The 16297-nt window shown below is 48.3% G+C and overlaps 1 protein-coding gene across 13 annotated transcripts in view; it reads left to right on the plus strand.

The window, feature by feature from the left end:
* GRAMD1B (GRAM domain containing 1B) overlaps positions 1-16297 on the plus strand; it is a 141661-nt gene that overhangs the window by 111126 nt on the left and 14238 nt on the right. For all 13 annotated transcript variants that reach the window (XM_055819253.1, XM_027785455.2, XM_055819249.1 and 10 more), the window contains 11 exons: positions 6870-6954; positions 7837-7940; positions 8098-8193; positions 8667-8747; positions 10876-10991; positions 11479-11635; positions 12322-12511; positions 12888-13031; positions 13680-13798; positions 15247-15389; positions 16066-16169. In XM_055819253.1, the coding sequence (XP_055675228.1) occupies positions 6870-6954; positions 7837-7940; positions 8098-8193; positions 8667-8747; positions 10876-10991; positions 11479-11635; positions 12322-12511; positions 12888-13031; positions 13680-13798; positions 15247-15389; positions 16066-16169 (1339 nt within the window). The remainder of the gene's footprint in view (positions 1-6869; positions 6955-7836; positions 7941-8097; positions 8194-8666; positions 8748-10875; positions 10992-11478; positions 11636-12321; positions 12512-12887; positions 13032-13679; positions 13799-15246; positions 15390-16065; positions 16170-16297) is intronic.

Genomic DNA, 16297 nt, shown 5'->3' on the forward strand with positions numbered 1-16297 from the left:
GCCTTCATAAAGCCTTACAATTGCTTTTACTCACTTTCCCTCACTTTTGTTTTATGTTAACTTCACTACGCTCGGAGCAAACACCCTCCACGTTGTTCTTTGTGCCAGTTCAACAGCCCCAGGTGCCAGGCACTGTACGACCACAAACCAAAAATACAGCCCTTGCCTTAAAAGAGCACATGGTCCTCAAAGATCCCCAGAGCATCGGTGGTCAGAATGTCGGTTTTCTAAATTGATTTTAGTTTTTGCTGCTTTTAACTGGTCTTTTTGTCCTTGTAGCCCTGTATCCCTCTTTGCCAGTTGGAACCCTTCTTTTCCCTCTCCTGAATTCCTTTTTCCTCTACTTTTTCCTTAAGATGCTGCCTCCTGCTCTTACCTTGTGTGTTTTCCTTTTGATCGTACCAGTGCTTTTTGGGTTTGACATCCCTACCAGATGGAGAATGGGAGAAAAGGGGTGAACCAAGGTCACGGACTGGTTTGGCAGACCTGCCCTTTCTTGGTCTTTGTGTGCTTTCTCTGCTTTGCTTTCCACGGGACAAAAGCAAACTGGTCCAGGCGCACTGTGAGGTTTAGAAAGGAACACCATTTTGAGAGTAAATATACTCAACCCTACGGGGTTTGCTTTGTGGTCATGTCTTCGTTGTGGAAAGGCCGACCATCACTGGGTCCTGGAGGTGGGTGTTCTTCATGCCTTCAGTGAGGAACTGCAGACACGGAGACTTTGGTTTAGAACAGCTGTTATTCTCATGGAGTAAAAAGTCAGTTTGTTGATCAGCTCTGGTTTAGGTCTTATCTATCTGCTTAGCCATCAGGGTGCAGTTTGCGTGTGTCTGCTTTGGACTTTTGTGTCCACAGGTTGAACTATTGTTAATTGGTTTATTTTTTAAAAATAATGTAAAAAATTCTATTTAAAAAAAAATAGACCTCAAAACCAAACTTTCTCTGTAATCTTATCTATAGACCAGGCGTGCTTAGTGATGTGGGAAATTTGTGTATCACTTCCCAGGTGACATGAAGGAGGAGGTCACGCTGGCTGCGAGGGTGGCAGGAACTCCACAAGTTGGTAGAAGGAATTTGTCACCCAGTAAGACATCATTAAAATTAGAGACAAACTGGAGATAGCTTTTATCCTTGGAAGCAAATTATCTCCTTTGTTCTTCTCTCTCTCTCTCTGGGCTTTGGGGCCCTTTTCCAAGCATGGAGGGACACTCAGATTTTGCGTCTGGAGGTCAGCGTGCCGTTGAGGCGCTGAGCCTAGCAAGGCTGCCGTGCTTTTTTCTGCCTGCTTCTCTCTCAATTGGACCGTCGGTCCTTCTGCTTCCGTGACTGTTCATAAATTAGGGTGTATGTCTCCAATTTTGCATAGCATTTTGAGCTGCCACTCTATAGCGAGGCTAGCTTTTGTAAATTGCCTCCTGTAGTCCCTGTGCTGGTAGACACCAGGTGTCAGGAGAATCTACAGGGCGTACGCCCAGAAAAGAGAATGAGATGATCTTGAAAAGTTGGAGCACACAGTTGACACCAGGGAAGAGGCATGATTTATATCTGCCCATGAGGTTTTCATTTTACTATTATATCCCAGGGTCTGCCCTGCTCTGTACTCCTTTGCTTTGTCTGTGCACGTTCCTTTCACCTGCCTTCTCTTTTGCAACCATGCTTGAATCTTTTCCTTGTGACGCCTTCTCCCTGACCTGAACCGCCCCCTCTCCACCTATGTGCCCCAGAGTGGTTACTGAGGAAAAAAAAATTACAGTGAAAAGACACTAACTGGTCTCTTTCAGGCGTTTTAAAATACTATTAGAAACATTTACTGGCCTGGTAAGTCTGAAATAATCAACAGGAGCGCAGTTCTCCCCGCTTGCCTGCACTGAGGCTTGCACAGAGTGGGGTAGGAGCCCTGCAGCTGCAGTTCGGCGAAGGCGCGCTGGGCAGCGTGCAGCGTGGCTTGCAAGAGGTGGAAGTCTCAAAAATAAATCCAGTGAAATCCAAGGAAGTAGCCATGTAAAGGAGAGAGCCCTGGGTTTTCCTGGGGCAAAAAGCATGCGTGCTAGGAGTTAGGGTGGCTGAGGATCTGTGGTGATTGTGATGCCACAAAGGGCCTTGATTTCTGGAGGTGTTCGAGCAGCGCTTGAGCTCCTTAAGAACTATGTCAAGTGATCACAAGACTGAACACCGTAAGAAATCAGCCTTTGCTGGGCTTGGTGTACTGTCTTTTTTTTTTTTTTTTTTTCCTTGCAGAACCCTCTTGGAGACCTTGTAGATACCAGGGTGGAGGGGGAGGCTTGGCTGTTGGAAAGAGTATAATGTTCCCTGTAAAGACAAAGAGAGAGAAATTATGCATCATTTTAGGGAAAACATCAGACACAGCTTTCCAATGGGTGGCAGCCCGAGTATGACTCAGCAACAGCAATCATGTAAATAGCTTTTATTGCAAAAATCCAGCCCAATGATGAGTGAGTTCGGTGTTGAACAAACAGCCTTTTTCTCTGTAAATCAGTGCAATCATCTTTTAAGTGCCAATAACCATTTTTTCAAATTGTTTGTGGAGCAATGTTAACTCATTGTCTTTCAGGTATTTTTTCATCCCTTCTGATTTTCCATGATTTTAGGTGTATGGGTGGATCACCAGGTGTGCCACGGTTATTGTGGTGTAGAGGCACTAAATCAGGAGTGAGCTTTTGCTGCAAGCTCATGTGATGATGAACTCAAATCCACTTTCCACTCCAAATGGCCAGTGATTACTTGGAAGCTTCTTCCTCTGCTGTTCATTCACTTTTAAAATGAGAAGGGGGAAAAAAAAAAAAAAGAACACAGGAGGAAAAAAAAAAAACAACCCGAGAGACCAGACCGAGTTTGGAAGAAATGCTGTGCGACAGGTGGCCAGTTTCTTTGCTGGCATTAATCAGCGTAGCAGTCCTGCTGTCATGGGGTCTAAACTCTCCCACACAAGCAGGGACTGTTCTTTTCCAGTAATTCTCCTGTTCTGTCCAGAAGCAATGTAAATCTTCCCTAAAGGGTTAAGAACAAGTCCCATCAGTCGGGCAGGTTGGATAAGATTTTCTTTCCCGCTTTTCTCTCTGCCTCTTGCCATCTCTCCTCCTCACCTGTTTTCTGTGACCTGTACGATACGGTGCCTTTCTCAGTTCTTGTGTTGTCAGACTTCCCTGTCCTGTCCCATTTCCCAGCAATGGTTGCTTTGAATGTCCTGTTGGAGGATTTGTTTGTGTATTAACAGGGAGATCTTACCATAGGGAGTCACCCTTTTCTCTCCATCTCCCCTGCAAGCCTCCTCTCTCCACCCTTTGCAGTGCCATCCTGTCTCCTCTCTGGTTGTTTGCAGTAGAGTTAATGTTTGCTGCCTCCACCTCCAGGTTAGCTCTGCTGATCACTTGTGCCATTCATCTCTGCAAAGGGAGGTGGGTGGGTGTGTAGACAGAAGCATCCTGGTGGATTTTTTTTTTTTTTTTTTTTTTTTTTGGAAGTAATCCCATAAGCAGTTTCCAGCAAAGAGGGCCATTCAGTAAAGCGGTGCTGGTACCTCGCAGATGTCTGTAATCCTAATTTTTTATCCTTCCCAACCTATGGAAGCTTTGTTTATTGTTCCCTCATCTTGGGGTGGCAGATGGATGTACTGCTTCCCTCTGACAGGGCTAACCGGGGGGACCTGTGTGCCATTTAGCACCAGCGTGATGCACCAGTAGTGGTGCGCCGGTTCGCTGTCAGCCATCCCTGTCACTGGGCAACCCGCAGCCACGGGCCCAGGAGTGAAGCATTTGCTTTGTGAAGGCTTGGTTGGTGGCGGCTTGGTGTTCTGAGATGTGTGCCCAGTTGGTTAGGAAGAACGAGCATTTTACTTCAGTATACGCGTTTCCACAGACTTGGCATCATGGCTGAGCAGCACTGGTGTCGTGGGGTGGATGTTTACCTGCACGTTTCCGCACTTGAGCAGCGGGATGGAGAGGCTGGGCACGGAGGGCAGAGGGAGACGGGGAATCCCAGTGCTCCATGCAGCCTTGCTGGGGCCTGCAGGGTGTTTGTTTGCTTGAGCCTGAAGGACCCTCACCTTCCATTGCCAAAGTCACCTGGTAGTGAATGAAACCTGGACAGACCTATGCTTTTTGAGAGGGCTTGGCGATACAAATCGGAGTAGCGGAGCCCTGAAGCTTTCTAACTGCGTGGGTCTCCCATGGCTGATTTCTCACAGCTATATGCTTTCGACTGGTCTCTCCTTACTCCCCTTGCGCCTCCCCCAGCACACTCTGTCCAGCAACTTTCCATTACAGGAAACATCTGCTGGGAGGCCGGGCTGAGGCTGGGTTACTGCAGGGCATTGGCCGACAGAATTACCCAGCTACAGTAACTTGCAGCATGTGCCAGTCATTTTGGGATCTTCCCCCCCCGGCTCCTTCCATGAGAAACACCAACACGGGCTGAAGCTGCCTTTCGGAGCAGAGAGGGATTAGAGAGGAGAGCCTGAGGCAGACACTGAAGGAGTAAGAATAACTGCTTTTCTGGTTTCAAAGGGGGGAGGACAAAAAAGTTGAAGTCTCTGAAGTGTTTACGGTCCTGGAAACTGCAGCTAGATCCGTGAGTTCCAGCTGCTCCGCTGGGGTCCTGGCAGTCGGAGCTGTGTCGGTTCCAGCTCTGGCACCCCTGGGTGCTGGGGGGTGGCACATGCCTTGCACAGACCTGCTCGCGGCTGCTCGGGCTGTCGGTGCTTTTCCAGTGTTTCTGTAAGGGATGCCCACAGCAAGAAGCTGGTGAGACTGGGGCAGAGGAGCGCACAGGTTGTCTGCCAGCACACTGACCCTAATGAGCCACTATTTCAAAGTCCTCTGGAGGGCAAATCCTCTCTCAGCTCTACAGAGCTGCTAGGGCAGGTGACCTGAATGTGAGCAAGAAAGTCGGGGAAGGCGTGTGAACTCCTGGCAGACTGCTGTATCTCTGTCGATGTTGAATCTAAACAAGAAGCAGTGACAGCAGGAACAGGAAAAGCCAACTTTGAGAACACTGGGAGCTGTGCAAGTGCTGAGGGAACGCTATGGATTCCTTGCTGGAGTGCGGGGCTCTCTGGAATCTTGTACTGGATCAAGAACTGCCCTGTCTGCGGTGGGACCTGGAGGGGCTCATCGACTTACCGCAAGAATGTGTCAGCCATGGATCAGATGAAATTCCAGCTGTGAGTGCCTCTAAATTGAACTGTTTGTCACTAACAGAAGTTCTGGTGCTAAGCAGAAGGGTCTGTTGCAGCACGAGTTTTAGACAGGTCAGAACATCCCTTACTGCGGGGAAGGGAGGGGAGCGCCGTTCCACATGGAAACTGAGGTTTCAACTGACTTGGGCTGCTGTAATGCATTGAACCCAAAGCTCAGGGCTGATTATAATCTCTGTTCCCTCCTCCTTTCCCATCTTGTCAGCTTGTCCTGGGAAATCTTGGGCTTGGGCTCTTGCTGGAGCCTGTCTCTGACCAAGATCTTTTCTAGATGTTCAGGCAAAAGTTTGGTAAGTAAAATCCTTATTTCTGTCATCTGCTGGTTAGCAGATTTTATTCAGAAGTAAGATACTTTCCTTTGGGCCCACAAGACTGGAGCAAATATCTGAAGTGCTGATGTTAAAAAAAAATAATTGTTTCTAGTTTGGTAAATTGGTGTGAAGAAGAGGAAATACTTTTGAGGGGCAGGGGGTTGTCTGTGTTTCTTTGATTTGACAGAATATGACAATTTTGTATGGCTGATGTTAAATAAACTTCATATTCCTCCTACCCCTGCGACCCCACCAACACCATTCTCAAACAGAAGCTGCCTTCTGCTGTAATCGCTTTGATTTTTGGGACCCTTGCTGGAAGGATCTGAGGTGTGCCCCACTTTCTGCGTTGGGAGATTTGTATTGCGCATCGGGAAGAGATAGGAGAGGGTCGTTGGGTGGCGGTGGAGATAGGGTGGGAAGAGGCTGTACCCCAGGTTGCTTTGCCTTTCCTGCGTTTGTGGGAGAAAGAACGTGATAGATTAACGTGGGAGATACGGACTGCCTGCGTTTACATCTGCCTGTATGTCTGTCAGCTCTGCCTTCAAACGATGTTCTGGCTATTATGAGCAGCTGTCAGCATGGGCATGGTGTGTAGGAGGTGGTCTGACACGGACAGAGTCACGTTAAAGTTCAGTGAACACCAGAGAGGAGCCAGCTCCTGGTCTCCCTCCAGCCAACAGCACCGTTTTCTCTGAGGCCCTCCATGGGGCCAGGTGTCTGCAGAATAAGCGCAGAACCTGGCTGAATCCCTGCGAGAGCCTCGTCTGAGCCCCACAGAAGTGTTCTCACCGTACCGGCGGGTGGTTGCGAGTTCACCGACTGCCAGGTAGAACACTTGATGGGGAGAGGAACGGGGATGACTGCGTTATTCCTGAGCTCTTGGTGACAGCGATCATCCAAGTTCCTCTGGCAGGGCTGCAGCTGTACTGAAGCGCCTGTTTTCTGGAGTTGCTGTGTGGTTCCTGGGAGAGCTGGGGACTGACAGCCAACTGATGCATTGCAAACAGAGCATGTGTCATGCCTCGTACAGTCTAGGATTACAGGAAAAGAGATTTCTCCTGCCACCGCAGCTTCCATGCAGTTCTGTTTTGCTACCTCGCAGATAAGGGTATAGCCCTTCTCTGTACTTGCTCTTCCAAGTCAGGTTCTCCTTTTCTTCTCACTCGATGCACTAAATCCCAAATTCTCCCATCTGCGTGTCTGCTGTGATGGGAGCTCCTAGCCTCATGCTTTGTAAGTGCATCTGATCCCCCTTCTCCTTACCAAGGTGTTCCGATTTTCCTGCTCCGTTTCTCTGTACTCATGCCTGCCCCTCTCTTTAACAGGCACTCTGTTATTTGCAGGTGTTGAGTCCAACATACAAACAACGGAATGAAGATTTCAGGAAACTCTTCAAACAGCTTCCTGACACGGAGCGCCTCATCGTAGGTAAGGTCAGCCCCTTGCTGCAGTGCCTCTCATGTTGGCCCATGGTTTTGGGGGGAAATCCAGCACATGTACATGCAGCTTTTTCTTCTTCAGAGAGGTTGCCACCAAGGAGCAAGCCCATTGTGTTATTCTTGTGTGCAGATGGAAACCCTCCTCACCAGTTCTGATGGGTTTCATTCATTTTGCTTCAGGGAGCAATGCTGATTTGTATCGGCCACGGCTCGGTTCCCTCGTGGTTTGAGGAGCGTGTTTTCCTCCACAGTGCTCCCCCAAACCTGACAGTGTGTTAGTGTTTGAGTTTTTTCCTCATTTAGTCAGGGTCACGTGTCAGTACCACTGAGCTTCCCTTTTTCCTAACATCCCTGGTGCTCCCTATTCACACATGACTGCCCTGCCCGTATCCACTTAGGCTTTGGCCTTGCAGCTGATTAGTGATTGCCTAGTGCATTGCATCTGTTCTTTTATTTTATGTAACTGATGATCTCACACCGTATCTTGTACTGTTGAAAGATGCACATCCTAGCAGAGGAACAGAAGTTGTTTTGGATGCTTAAACTGTGAGAGAAACGAACAGTGGCACTAGAAGGTGAAAAGACAGATTAAAATCTGGAAAATAGTACGTAGGGTGCAACAGAATGACCAGCTACTAAGGCAGATCATGAGTCAGTAAGAGAGATTGTCTGTGACGTGCCCTTGGGAGGAATCAGAGCCTAGTGGACAGAGCAGAGGCTGTTGGCTCAGTTCCTTCTGGCTCTGCCTTTGGCTTTCTGGAAGATTGTGTTGAGTAGCTTCTCCTCTTGATGCTGCTGCTTATCCTCGCCTTTAGGCTGTCCTGTCTTCTGGTTTTGGTGCTCCTAAATGATATCTGTTGTTCACCCACAGATTACTCATGTGCGCTACAAAGAGACATTCTCCTGCAGGGCCGCCTCTACCTCTCTGAAAACTGGATCTGCTTTTACAGCAACATCTTCCGTTGGGAGACACTGGTAAGACTGTCAGACCGCCACGCTGAGCACATGTTTTATGTCAGCATATTTGCTGACGTTGCTTTAAAAGCACTCTCTCCATTGTCTTTCTCATTGGTGTCTCTCTTTACCCGTGTTCTTTTTCTGCCTTCCCCTTTCTGCATGGCTCTGACTGTAGCTGACTGTTCGCTTGAAGGACATCTGCTCGATGACCAAGGAAAAAACAGCACGGCTCATTCCTAATGCCATCCAAGTTTGCACTGACACTGAAAAGGTACCTCCATCCTTGAAGCCTCCACCTTTGGGGCCACCCCTTATGGCTGTCAGGGGCCGGGGAATATGAATGTGTTGCGGGATTTTTCCAAACTGACTGCTTGTGCTACCCGGGAGGAAGCGCCAAGGGAGAAGGGCTGGGTGCAGAGCTTCTGCGGAACCTGGGCTTGAGTCCGGAACACACGTAGCTCGGATGTGAGGTGGGGGGCTGGGCAGAAGATCCAGGTGACGCAGTGGCACATCTCTAACGGGACTGTTTCTCTGCTCAGACTTGCTCCCTGAGACACTCGGCCTCTCTGCGAGGCTTCCGTGAGCTTCAGCCTGTGCCCAAGAACTGAGCAGCTGTGCTGTGTGGCTTGCTTAGTGTTTCTGTGAACTGTAGCTGGAAATGATGCGAACAGCTTGTCTCTTCTGCTTCTTCCCTTTTTTGGGCCTTTTCTGAACTGATTTTTCTCTCCATCTCTTCCTGTTCAGCACTTTTTTACTTCCTTTGGGGCTCGAGACAGGACGTACATGATGATGTTCAGACTCTGGCAGAATGCTCTCCTTGACAAGGTACAGAGACCAGCACCTCAGCGTTGCGGTGGGGTGAAAGGGAGGTGATGAAAATATGCAGAACCATAATACCTGTGGCTAATGCATGTGCATGAAATGACGTAGGGATGGTAAGCACCTGTGTTGAGGTAGAGCAAGTACATAACTGCAGGTGCAATTCTTCTGTTTCGCTTGGATTTCTGTCGATGTACAGACATGTCTTACACGCACAGTCGGTGCCACTTTGCCTCTGCTGAGGTGTGGAAGCATGTGTCTCGGGAAGGAGCTTTTTTTGAGGTCCCCAATTCCAGTGAAACAGCCCAGGAGAAAGCAGTTCAACATGTAACAGGAATAGCTCACCGTGCAGGTGAAGCTTCTGGGAAGTCTCTGCTGCAGAAGTGTAGAGTTGATTCGAGATAGGAGAGAAAAAGCTTGTGTTCAGGGCATCCCCAAACCAAACGAGATACGGTGGGTGTGGGGTGCACTGGGGAAGGGCTCGGGAGGTTGGATGTTAAAATAAGGCAGGGATGTGCACCAGAGGCCCCAGATACCCTATATTTGATCTGAGTGTCCACAGTCCATTGAGTATTTCTGGCCTCCCTGCGAGAGTAAGACTCATGAACTGATGTTACAGCACTACGAGCATTTTGAAATGATCTGGCTTGAGTTCATACCGTACTGGAAGGCTTTAAGTAATCACACACCCAGAATACTCTGTCCTGAAAATCGGAGTAGTATTTAGTATGCAAAAGGATTGCTTTGCATTGGGCAGCTTGTGTTGCTGCCATATGCTGTAATTTGATCAGCCTTTTGAAGTTTCTAACAAAATTCAGTGCCCTTGGTGTCAAGGTCAAAGCAAACGAGAACTGAGACGTAGAGTGATAAAGACAGAAAACACTTCCAGAGCTTTTTTCCAAGTGTAGGATCTGTGCCTGGCAGGTGAGAGGGAGAAACAAACTGGTCTGCTTTTCGTGATGTGTGGATTACAGTGCATGTGGGAAGAAGGTGAAACAAGAGTTAGACATTTTTCTGGATAAAAGTTTCTCATTAGAGGTTTTTTCCCATGTTTTTGATTGCTACTTTTGGTAGCTAGATTAAAAATTTCCTGCCTTATCCCATGCAGTAACTGCAGGAAGAATCAAGCCAGCAACTCGGAAAATGTTCGCTAGATTTCTTTTCCCTCATTTATAAGAAATCTTTGTCATTAGCCGTAAATTTCTTATGGGTAAAAATCCATCCCCTTTCATCCCTGTACCACTTATTGAAATCACAAGTTCTCCTACCCCATTTCTTAAGATCCTCGGAATGCAGTCATATGGTGATCAACTGACCTGCATCCCTAAAAAGCTGGGCTTTTGTGAATGGTCTTGATAATTCATTTTCTCTTTTTAACTGGAAGGATATACAAGCTTTTCACAGTAGTGTCTAGTGAGAAACTCTTTGATTTCAAAGGGTAACAGGAAATGTTTTTCTTTGTTGCTGTTTTAGCTGGTTTTCCCTGCAGCTATAATTCTTTAAGCAGCTTTAACTTAAACTTGGAGGGGAAAAAACCTCATAAGGTGTTGGGGTTTGGTATAGCAGCAAACATTAAATGGAGGCACAGCAGAAGAGGCAGGGAAAATACGTGTGGAGGGAAGTGCAAGTTTATGGTTTACGTTATTATGTGCACACCATTGTGTAAGCGGGAAATGTCATTTCATGTACTGCTCCGGGTGTAGCCCCATGTTTGCTTTGCGATAGCCTTAAGTAACGTGAGATTATGGCATGAAAAAATAACAAAGTCAGATTTTAGGGCAGAACCTGGGCTGACAGTGAAGGCTTACTGGGTGAAAGGGCCTCTTACTGCTTGACGGGGGCAATCTCTAAGCCAGCTTGGCCTAACGATACAAGGATACGTATGCCTGCAGCCCCTAGCCAGCATGCGGCTGGGCCAGCGTGGCAGTCACACACAAGCCGCCTTGTAGCATCCCTGGAATTTGGAAGAGGTGAGCCCATCAGAAAGCTCTCACCTCCCATCAGGGGCTGTGTCAGAATCTCTTGCTTCTGCTTTCAGGGCAAGGAATACTCTTGATAATGGTAGTTCTAAAAATTCATTGTCTTTCATTATTCTCAGGTGACAATATGTACTGTTCTCTGTTCCCTCTTTTAGCCTCTGTGTCCAAAGGAGCTCTGGCACTTTGTCCACCAGTGTTATGGGAATGAGCTGGGTCTGACCAGTGACGATGAAGACTACGTGCCTCCTGATGATGACTTCAACACAATGGGGTGAGTGAGTGAGAAGGAGTAAAATCTGCCTGTGATGAAGAAAAGATGGCCTCAGGAGAGCAGGAGTCCTGATACATTGTATACCTCAAACTGCTGATTGTCCCCGGTGAGAGATTCTGGGTTCTGGCCAAATATTTACCTTTAAACGTGTAATGTCTGAAAAGCTGAAAGGGTACCATTTCCTTATGGAAGTCGGTACGGACTGAAATGCCTGCCTCTCTACTTGCTGAGCTAGACGAGCAATTCGTAGATGCCAAAGCATCCCAGTCACAAGGCCAGTCAGCGTGTTTCATGGTCAGAAAGTGCTGATATTTGTCAGTATGTGTATATTTCAAAAGTTTGGGCCTGATCTTCCCTGCCCTGAGCCGTTTCTGCTCCCGGTCAGACTGGAAACTTCATAGAGGTGTTCTTACTTGCTCTGTGTGTCCAGTTGTAGCTGTACTGAGAGAGGTAAACATAAAAACCTGTGTTCTCTGTGGCGTCTCAGCTACTGTGAAGAAATCCCCGTGGAAGAGAATGAAGTCAACGACAGCTCCTCAAAAAGCAGCATGGAGGCCAAGCCAGAAGCTAGCCCTCAGCTGCCAAAGAAATCTGTCACTGCCAGCACACTGACATCTACGGGAAGCAGTGAAGCGCCAGCCTCGGTAAGTGGTCTTCCTCTGCTGCAGTGGGAGCAGTAATCCTTTTCTCTGGGATCCAGCTGGTGATCCTTGAACAGTGGAGGTAACTGCTTACCCTGCAGCTCCTCTTCCACTGCAGCTGACCTCAGTCCTCGAACCACCCATATCTGTGAGCATGGCATTTGGCCAAGAAGTGAGCAAAGCGTGCCTGTCCTAAAAGCCAGTAAACTGGGACTCTCAGCAGCAAGTGCGTTTTCCTTTCTATACTTTTAGATGAGAAGAACTGCAGTGTTGGAGCTAAAAGGGTTATGACTTTTTCTCTGCCTTTAGTTGTTCCCTTGGAAACAGTGTGTGCCCTCACACTATTACGGCAGAGCAGACCTTCTTTAGATAGAACCTCAGATTTTCCTAGCTGTGTAGGACTTTTTTGGGAGCAAAACCGGGATTGTTGGTGTCCTTGCCTGAGCAAACACACAGCTGTGTGTATGTCCCAAGCTTGAGCCCGGTGTGGTTCTTTGAGAGGAGGTGATCTGATATGCACAAAACACGGTATGGTAACTTTCCTCCTCTCTCTATTAGTTTATTTCCAGACATGTCGAGGCCAAATGTCCAAAGGTATGAAGATTGGCCCACAGCTGTAAAGTTTTCAGAAATAACTGCAAGTTTCCAGGTGCTGATCTTGCTCTCACTATGCTCTTTCCTTGCTGCAGTTTGATGGAGTGCTACCAGAAGAGGAGGAGGCAGTGGCAGAGAGTCCAGTGGAAAAAGACCTTGGCATTGCAAATATCATGGGAGAGAAGATAGAGATCATTGGCCCCGTGAACTCCCCTTCCCTAGACTTCAATGACAACGAAGACATTCCCACTGAGCTCAGTGACTCATCAGAGACCCATGATGAAGGTATGCGGGGAAGGGCCGTTCCATTGGTGGTATTTCCAGCCTTCTCCTGTCCTCTTTGTTGAGAGACTGGAACGGCAAATACTGAATCCCTTTTCTGGACCCTAAGAGTTCAGAAGATACAAAGAATTCCCATCCTGGGCCACAGAAGGGTGAATGTGTGGGGTGTTGGGAAGGATGTCCCTAATGTAACCTATGTAGTTAATTACCCCTTCTGACATTCCCACTGTTATCCTGGGATCAGTGGAGGAAAAGGTTTAGAAATACCTTCTTTGGGTTCCTCTTCAAGTAACATGCTGGTCCCAGTACCGCGAAAGCACAGCCTGTGACACTGGCTTGGAGGATCACAGCTGGGCTTTGTGGGCCTGTTTCCCCACAGGGGAAGTCCAAGCCTTTTACGAGGATCTGAACGGCCGTCAGTATGTGAACGAAGTGTTCAACTTCAGCGTGGACAAACTGTACGACTTGCTTTTCACGGACTCCCAGTTCCAGAGGGACTTCATGGAGCAGCGCCGGTTCTCTGGTAAGCTGCTGGCGTGTTCCCTGCCGAGGTGGAGAGGCCTGTCCAGAAGGAAGGTCTTGGCACCGTGCCTTGGAGGTGCAGCTTTGCCCGATGGCAGAGGGACTGGGCAATATTCTGAGCACATCTTGGGGCAGCCGTAGCCTGTACCGACAGTAATCAAAAGCAGGTAGAACCAGCCTTGTTTGGCTGTCTAGTTTTGCTTTCTAAGAGCCAGATCTAAGTTATGGAAGAAGCAGACTGTCTTATTTTTTAACATCAGCTAAAGCCTGATCCTGGTTTTGGGGCTTAACTGTGTGAAGAAAAAGCTCTTCTAGCTCCACACCGGACACTGGCACAGACTGTGCAGTTGACGATGCGAAGAGAATGTCCCTCGATGTGCTGTAGTCCTCCTTTCCCTGTAACTGTAGCTTTGCTGAAGGAGATACATCCCCAGCCTCTCCCCCTTCCCTTGCACTTGAAAGAGGAGAAAATTTCCCCATTTATTACAGGAGACCTTTCTTTCACGCTCTGTTGAGCTCTAATGCTTCTGCAGCCAAGCTCTCCCAAGGGGAACTCCTGTCCTGAGCTTGGTTATAGGGTTAGCCTTTCCCCTAGGGAACTGACCCGAGATAGCTCTCCAGTTAGTTGAATGAATCTTTTTGTCCTCAGATATTATCTTTCATCCCTGGAAGAAGGAAGAAAATGGCAATCAGACCAGAGTGATCTTGTATACCATTACCCTCACCAACCCTCTGGCCCCCAAAACTGCCACTGTCACTGAGACACAGGTATGTGATAGGGAGCAGGGGTGTAATGCTTCGTAGAAACAGATCTGTGATTTATTTTCTTCTTTTGGGCATGCTCCTTTACACGTTTTCATCCTCCATCTCCGTTTTCCTTTACACATTTTTCTTGTGTTGACTTGCTACCCAGTATCACTGCAAATGTGTATACCTAATTTTATGCTTGCACTGCATTGCCTTGCAAGGAAAGGACCATAAATTTTCTGGCAAAACCAGATGAGTTTGTAAACAAGCCAGCAGATTCTAAGAACTATGTTTGTCACCGGTACTGGGGGTTTTTGAGCTGCAGTCAGTCCAGCGGATGTTACTTGTGAATACTGTCTGGCCAGTCCTTCTCACAGCTCTGCACAGAGATGTCCAGGCTTTAGTATTACTGGTGAGGGCAATCAGATGATGTGTTTAGAATGGTAAAAACGGGGGAGCATCTGCAATGCTCCGGGAAGAGCCAGGCCAGCTGTATCTACTCAGGCTGCAGCCAGACAGGGAGGAAAACCCTCCGTTTCGTGTCCAGAGATAACGTTCAAGTGGCCGAAGGTAAATACTGAGGGTTAACTTGAGGGAATACTAAACAGGAGCCAAGAAAAGATGGGGTGTCTGAGCATGCCGTGCGAGGGAGAGGAGAGTCCCAATGGCAAGGTGTACCTTGTGAAGATGCGATAAAGCATGCTGTTCAGAAGCAAAGACTCTGCAGAGAGGGTCAGAGAAGGGAAAGGGGAGAGCAGAGTCATGGGCAAAAGGAACAGTACGCTTTCAGGCAAGCAGGGACGTGGCCTCGTTTCTTCTGAGTTTGGGGTCAACCACGGAGGCGCACTTTGCTGTGTCCTCACTGCGGAGGTGAGTGGAGGCAGTCTGGAAGAAAAGCCATGCTTTTGCATATGGCTCTGCAGTTAACTGTGTCTGTCCCCTTTGCGAGGTTTGTTCTGGGCAAAGAAAGCAGCAGATCAGAAGCGCTTAAAAGAAGTAAATGACCTGTTTTTACAGTGTTTAGAATCACAGAATAATTCACGCTAGAAAGGACCTCTGCTCAAAGTGGGGTCACCTCTGATTTTAGATGAAGTTGCTCCCTGACAAGCCAGGCATCAGTTCAGTGGGAAGAGGTACCACTTGCAAAGGTCCTACAGAACTGGTCCTCACGTGGCAGTGCACGTAACTGCCTCTCTGATAATAAATGCTGAGGTTGAGCTGCTGGAACTGAATGGCCCTTTTGAATTACGCCCTTGGGAAACGTCTGAGCGAAACACTTGATTTCCTCAAGAATGCCTTCCCTTAAAGGTGAGCTGTTCATGGAAAAAGAGCAGAGATGGGGCTTGGGCGTGGGTGTCATCTCCAGTTTGTGGTAGAGCTGTTTTTAAAGTGCTAGTGAAGGTGCCAATCTTATCAAAGCTGTATTCTAACCAGACTAATAGTTGCCTTGCATGCTGTCTTTTATGCAGACAATGTACAAAGCCAGCCAAGAAAGCGAGTGCTATGTCATAGATGCAGAGGTGCTAACTCACGACGTCCCCTACCATGATTATTTCTACACCATTAACCGCTACACGTTGACTCGTGTTGCCAGAAACAAAAGCCGACTCAGGTACGCTTCATGTGGGATAAAGAGCATTACTGGGGGTCAAAAGTCACCTTTGGGTGGGAGTTCTGACACTTGGAACATTAGAAGGGGCTGGGGAGAACTTAGCCTTGATTCTTTGTCCTGTTGCCAGAACGCTTCTGTCACTTGAGTTACAGCAGGGGCAGCTGCCTGCTGTGGTGACACTGAGCAAACAATAGACCCAATGCCGAGGAGTTACAGCTGGGTCAGGGAGAGGATTTACAGACCTTTCGTGCCCCCTTCTCGGAAGCAGTGGCTTGCAGGGCCAGTTGTCACACACGATCAACTACATGTGATAAGCAACAGGACATGCTTCAGGGACTGCGCCTCCGAGACGGGCTTGGGGGGACAAGCAGAGGCATTTGGTGCCAGGCGAAGCGATAGGCTTTTGTGTTGGACGTCAACAAGTAACCTAAATGCCTGCCTGCCACGTGGGCGAAGGTCTCAGGCCTCCTCTGGGGGGAGGCTCTCCTTGAGGCCTTCCTGCCGCTGCCTTCGGCAGGACTTTCCATGCAGTGCTTCTCCTTGAGAAACACGGAGGCTGAGACCATTCCAGAAATAACAGCGTGCATGATTATTTCTTGAATTTACATGGAGAAGGGTTGAGAATTGACATTGCCTCCAGGAAGCAAAACTGGGAGACTTTCCTTTCTTCACGTAGGGTTTCCACAGAGTTACGTTACAGGAAGCAGCCTTGGGGGCTGGTGAAATCCTTCATTGAGAAGAATTTTTGGAGCGGCCTAGAAGATTATTTCCGTCATTTGGGTAAGAGTGGCAATGACCAGAGCGGTGGTAATAGCCCACAGTGGCACCTTCCCTAGTCCGTGCCTCCCTGCAGGTGGGCAGCACGACAGTGTGATACCCGCTGCCAGCCTGCCGGGGGTCAGAGCTCG

Source organism: Falco peregrinus, chromosome 15 (assembly GCF_023634155.1).
Source record: "Falco peregrinus isolate bFalPer1 chromosome 15, bFalPer1.pri, whole genome shotgun sequence".
Classification (NCBI taxonomy): Eukaryota; Metazoa; Chordata; class Aves; order Falconiformes; family Falconidae; genus Falco; species Falco peregrinus.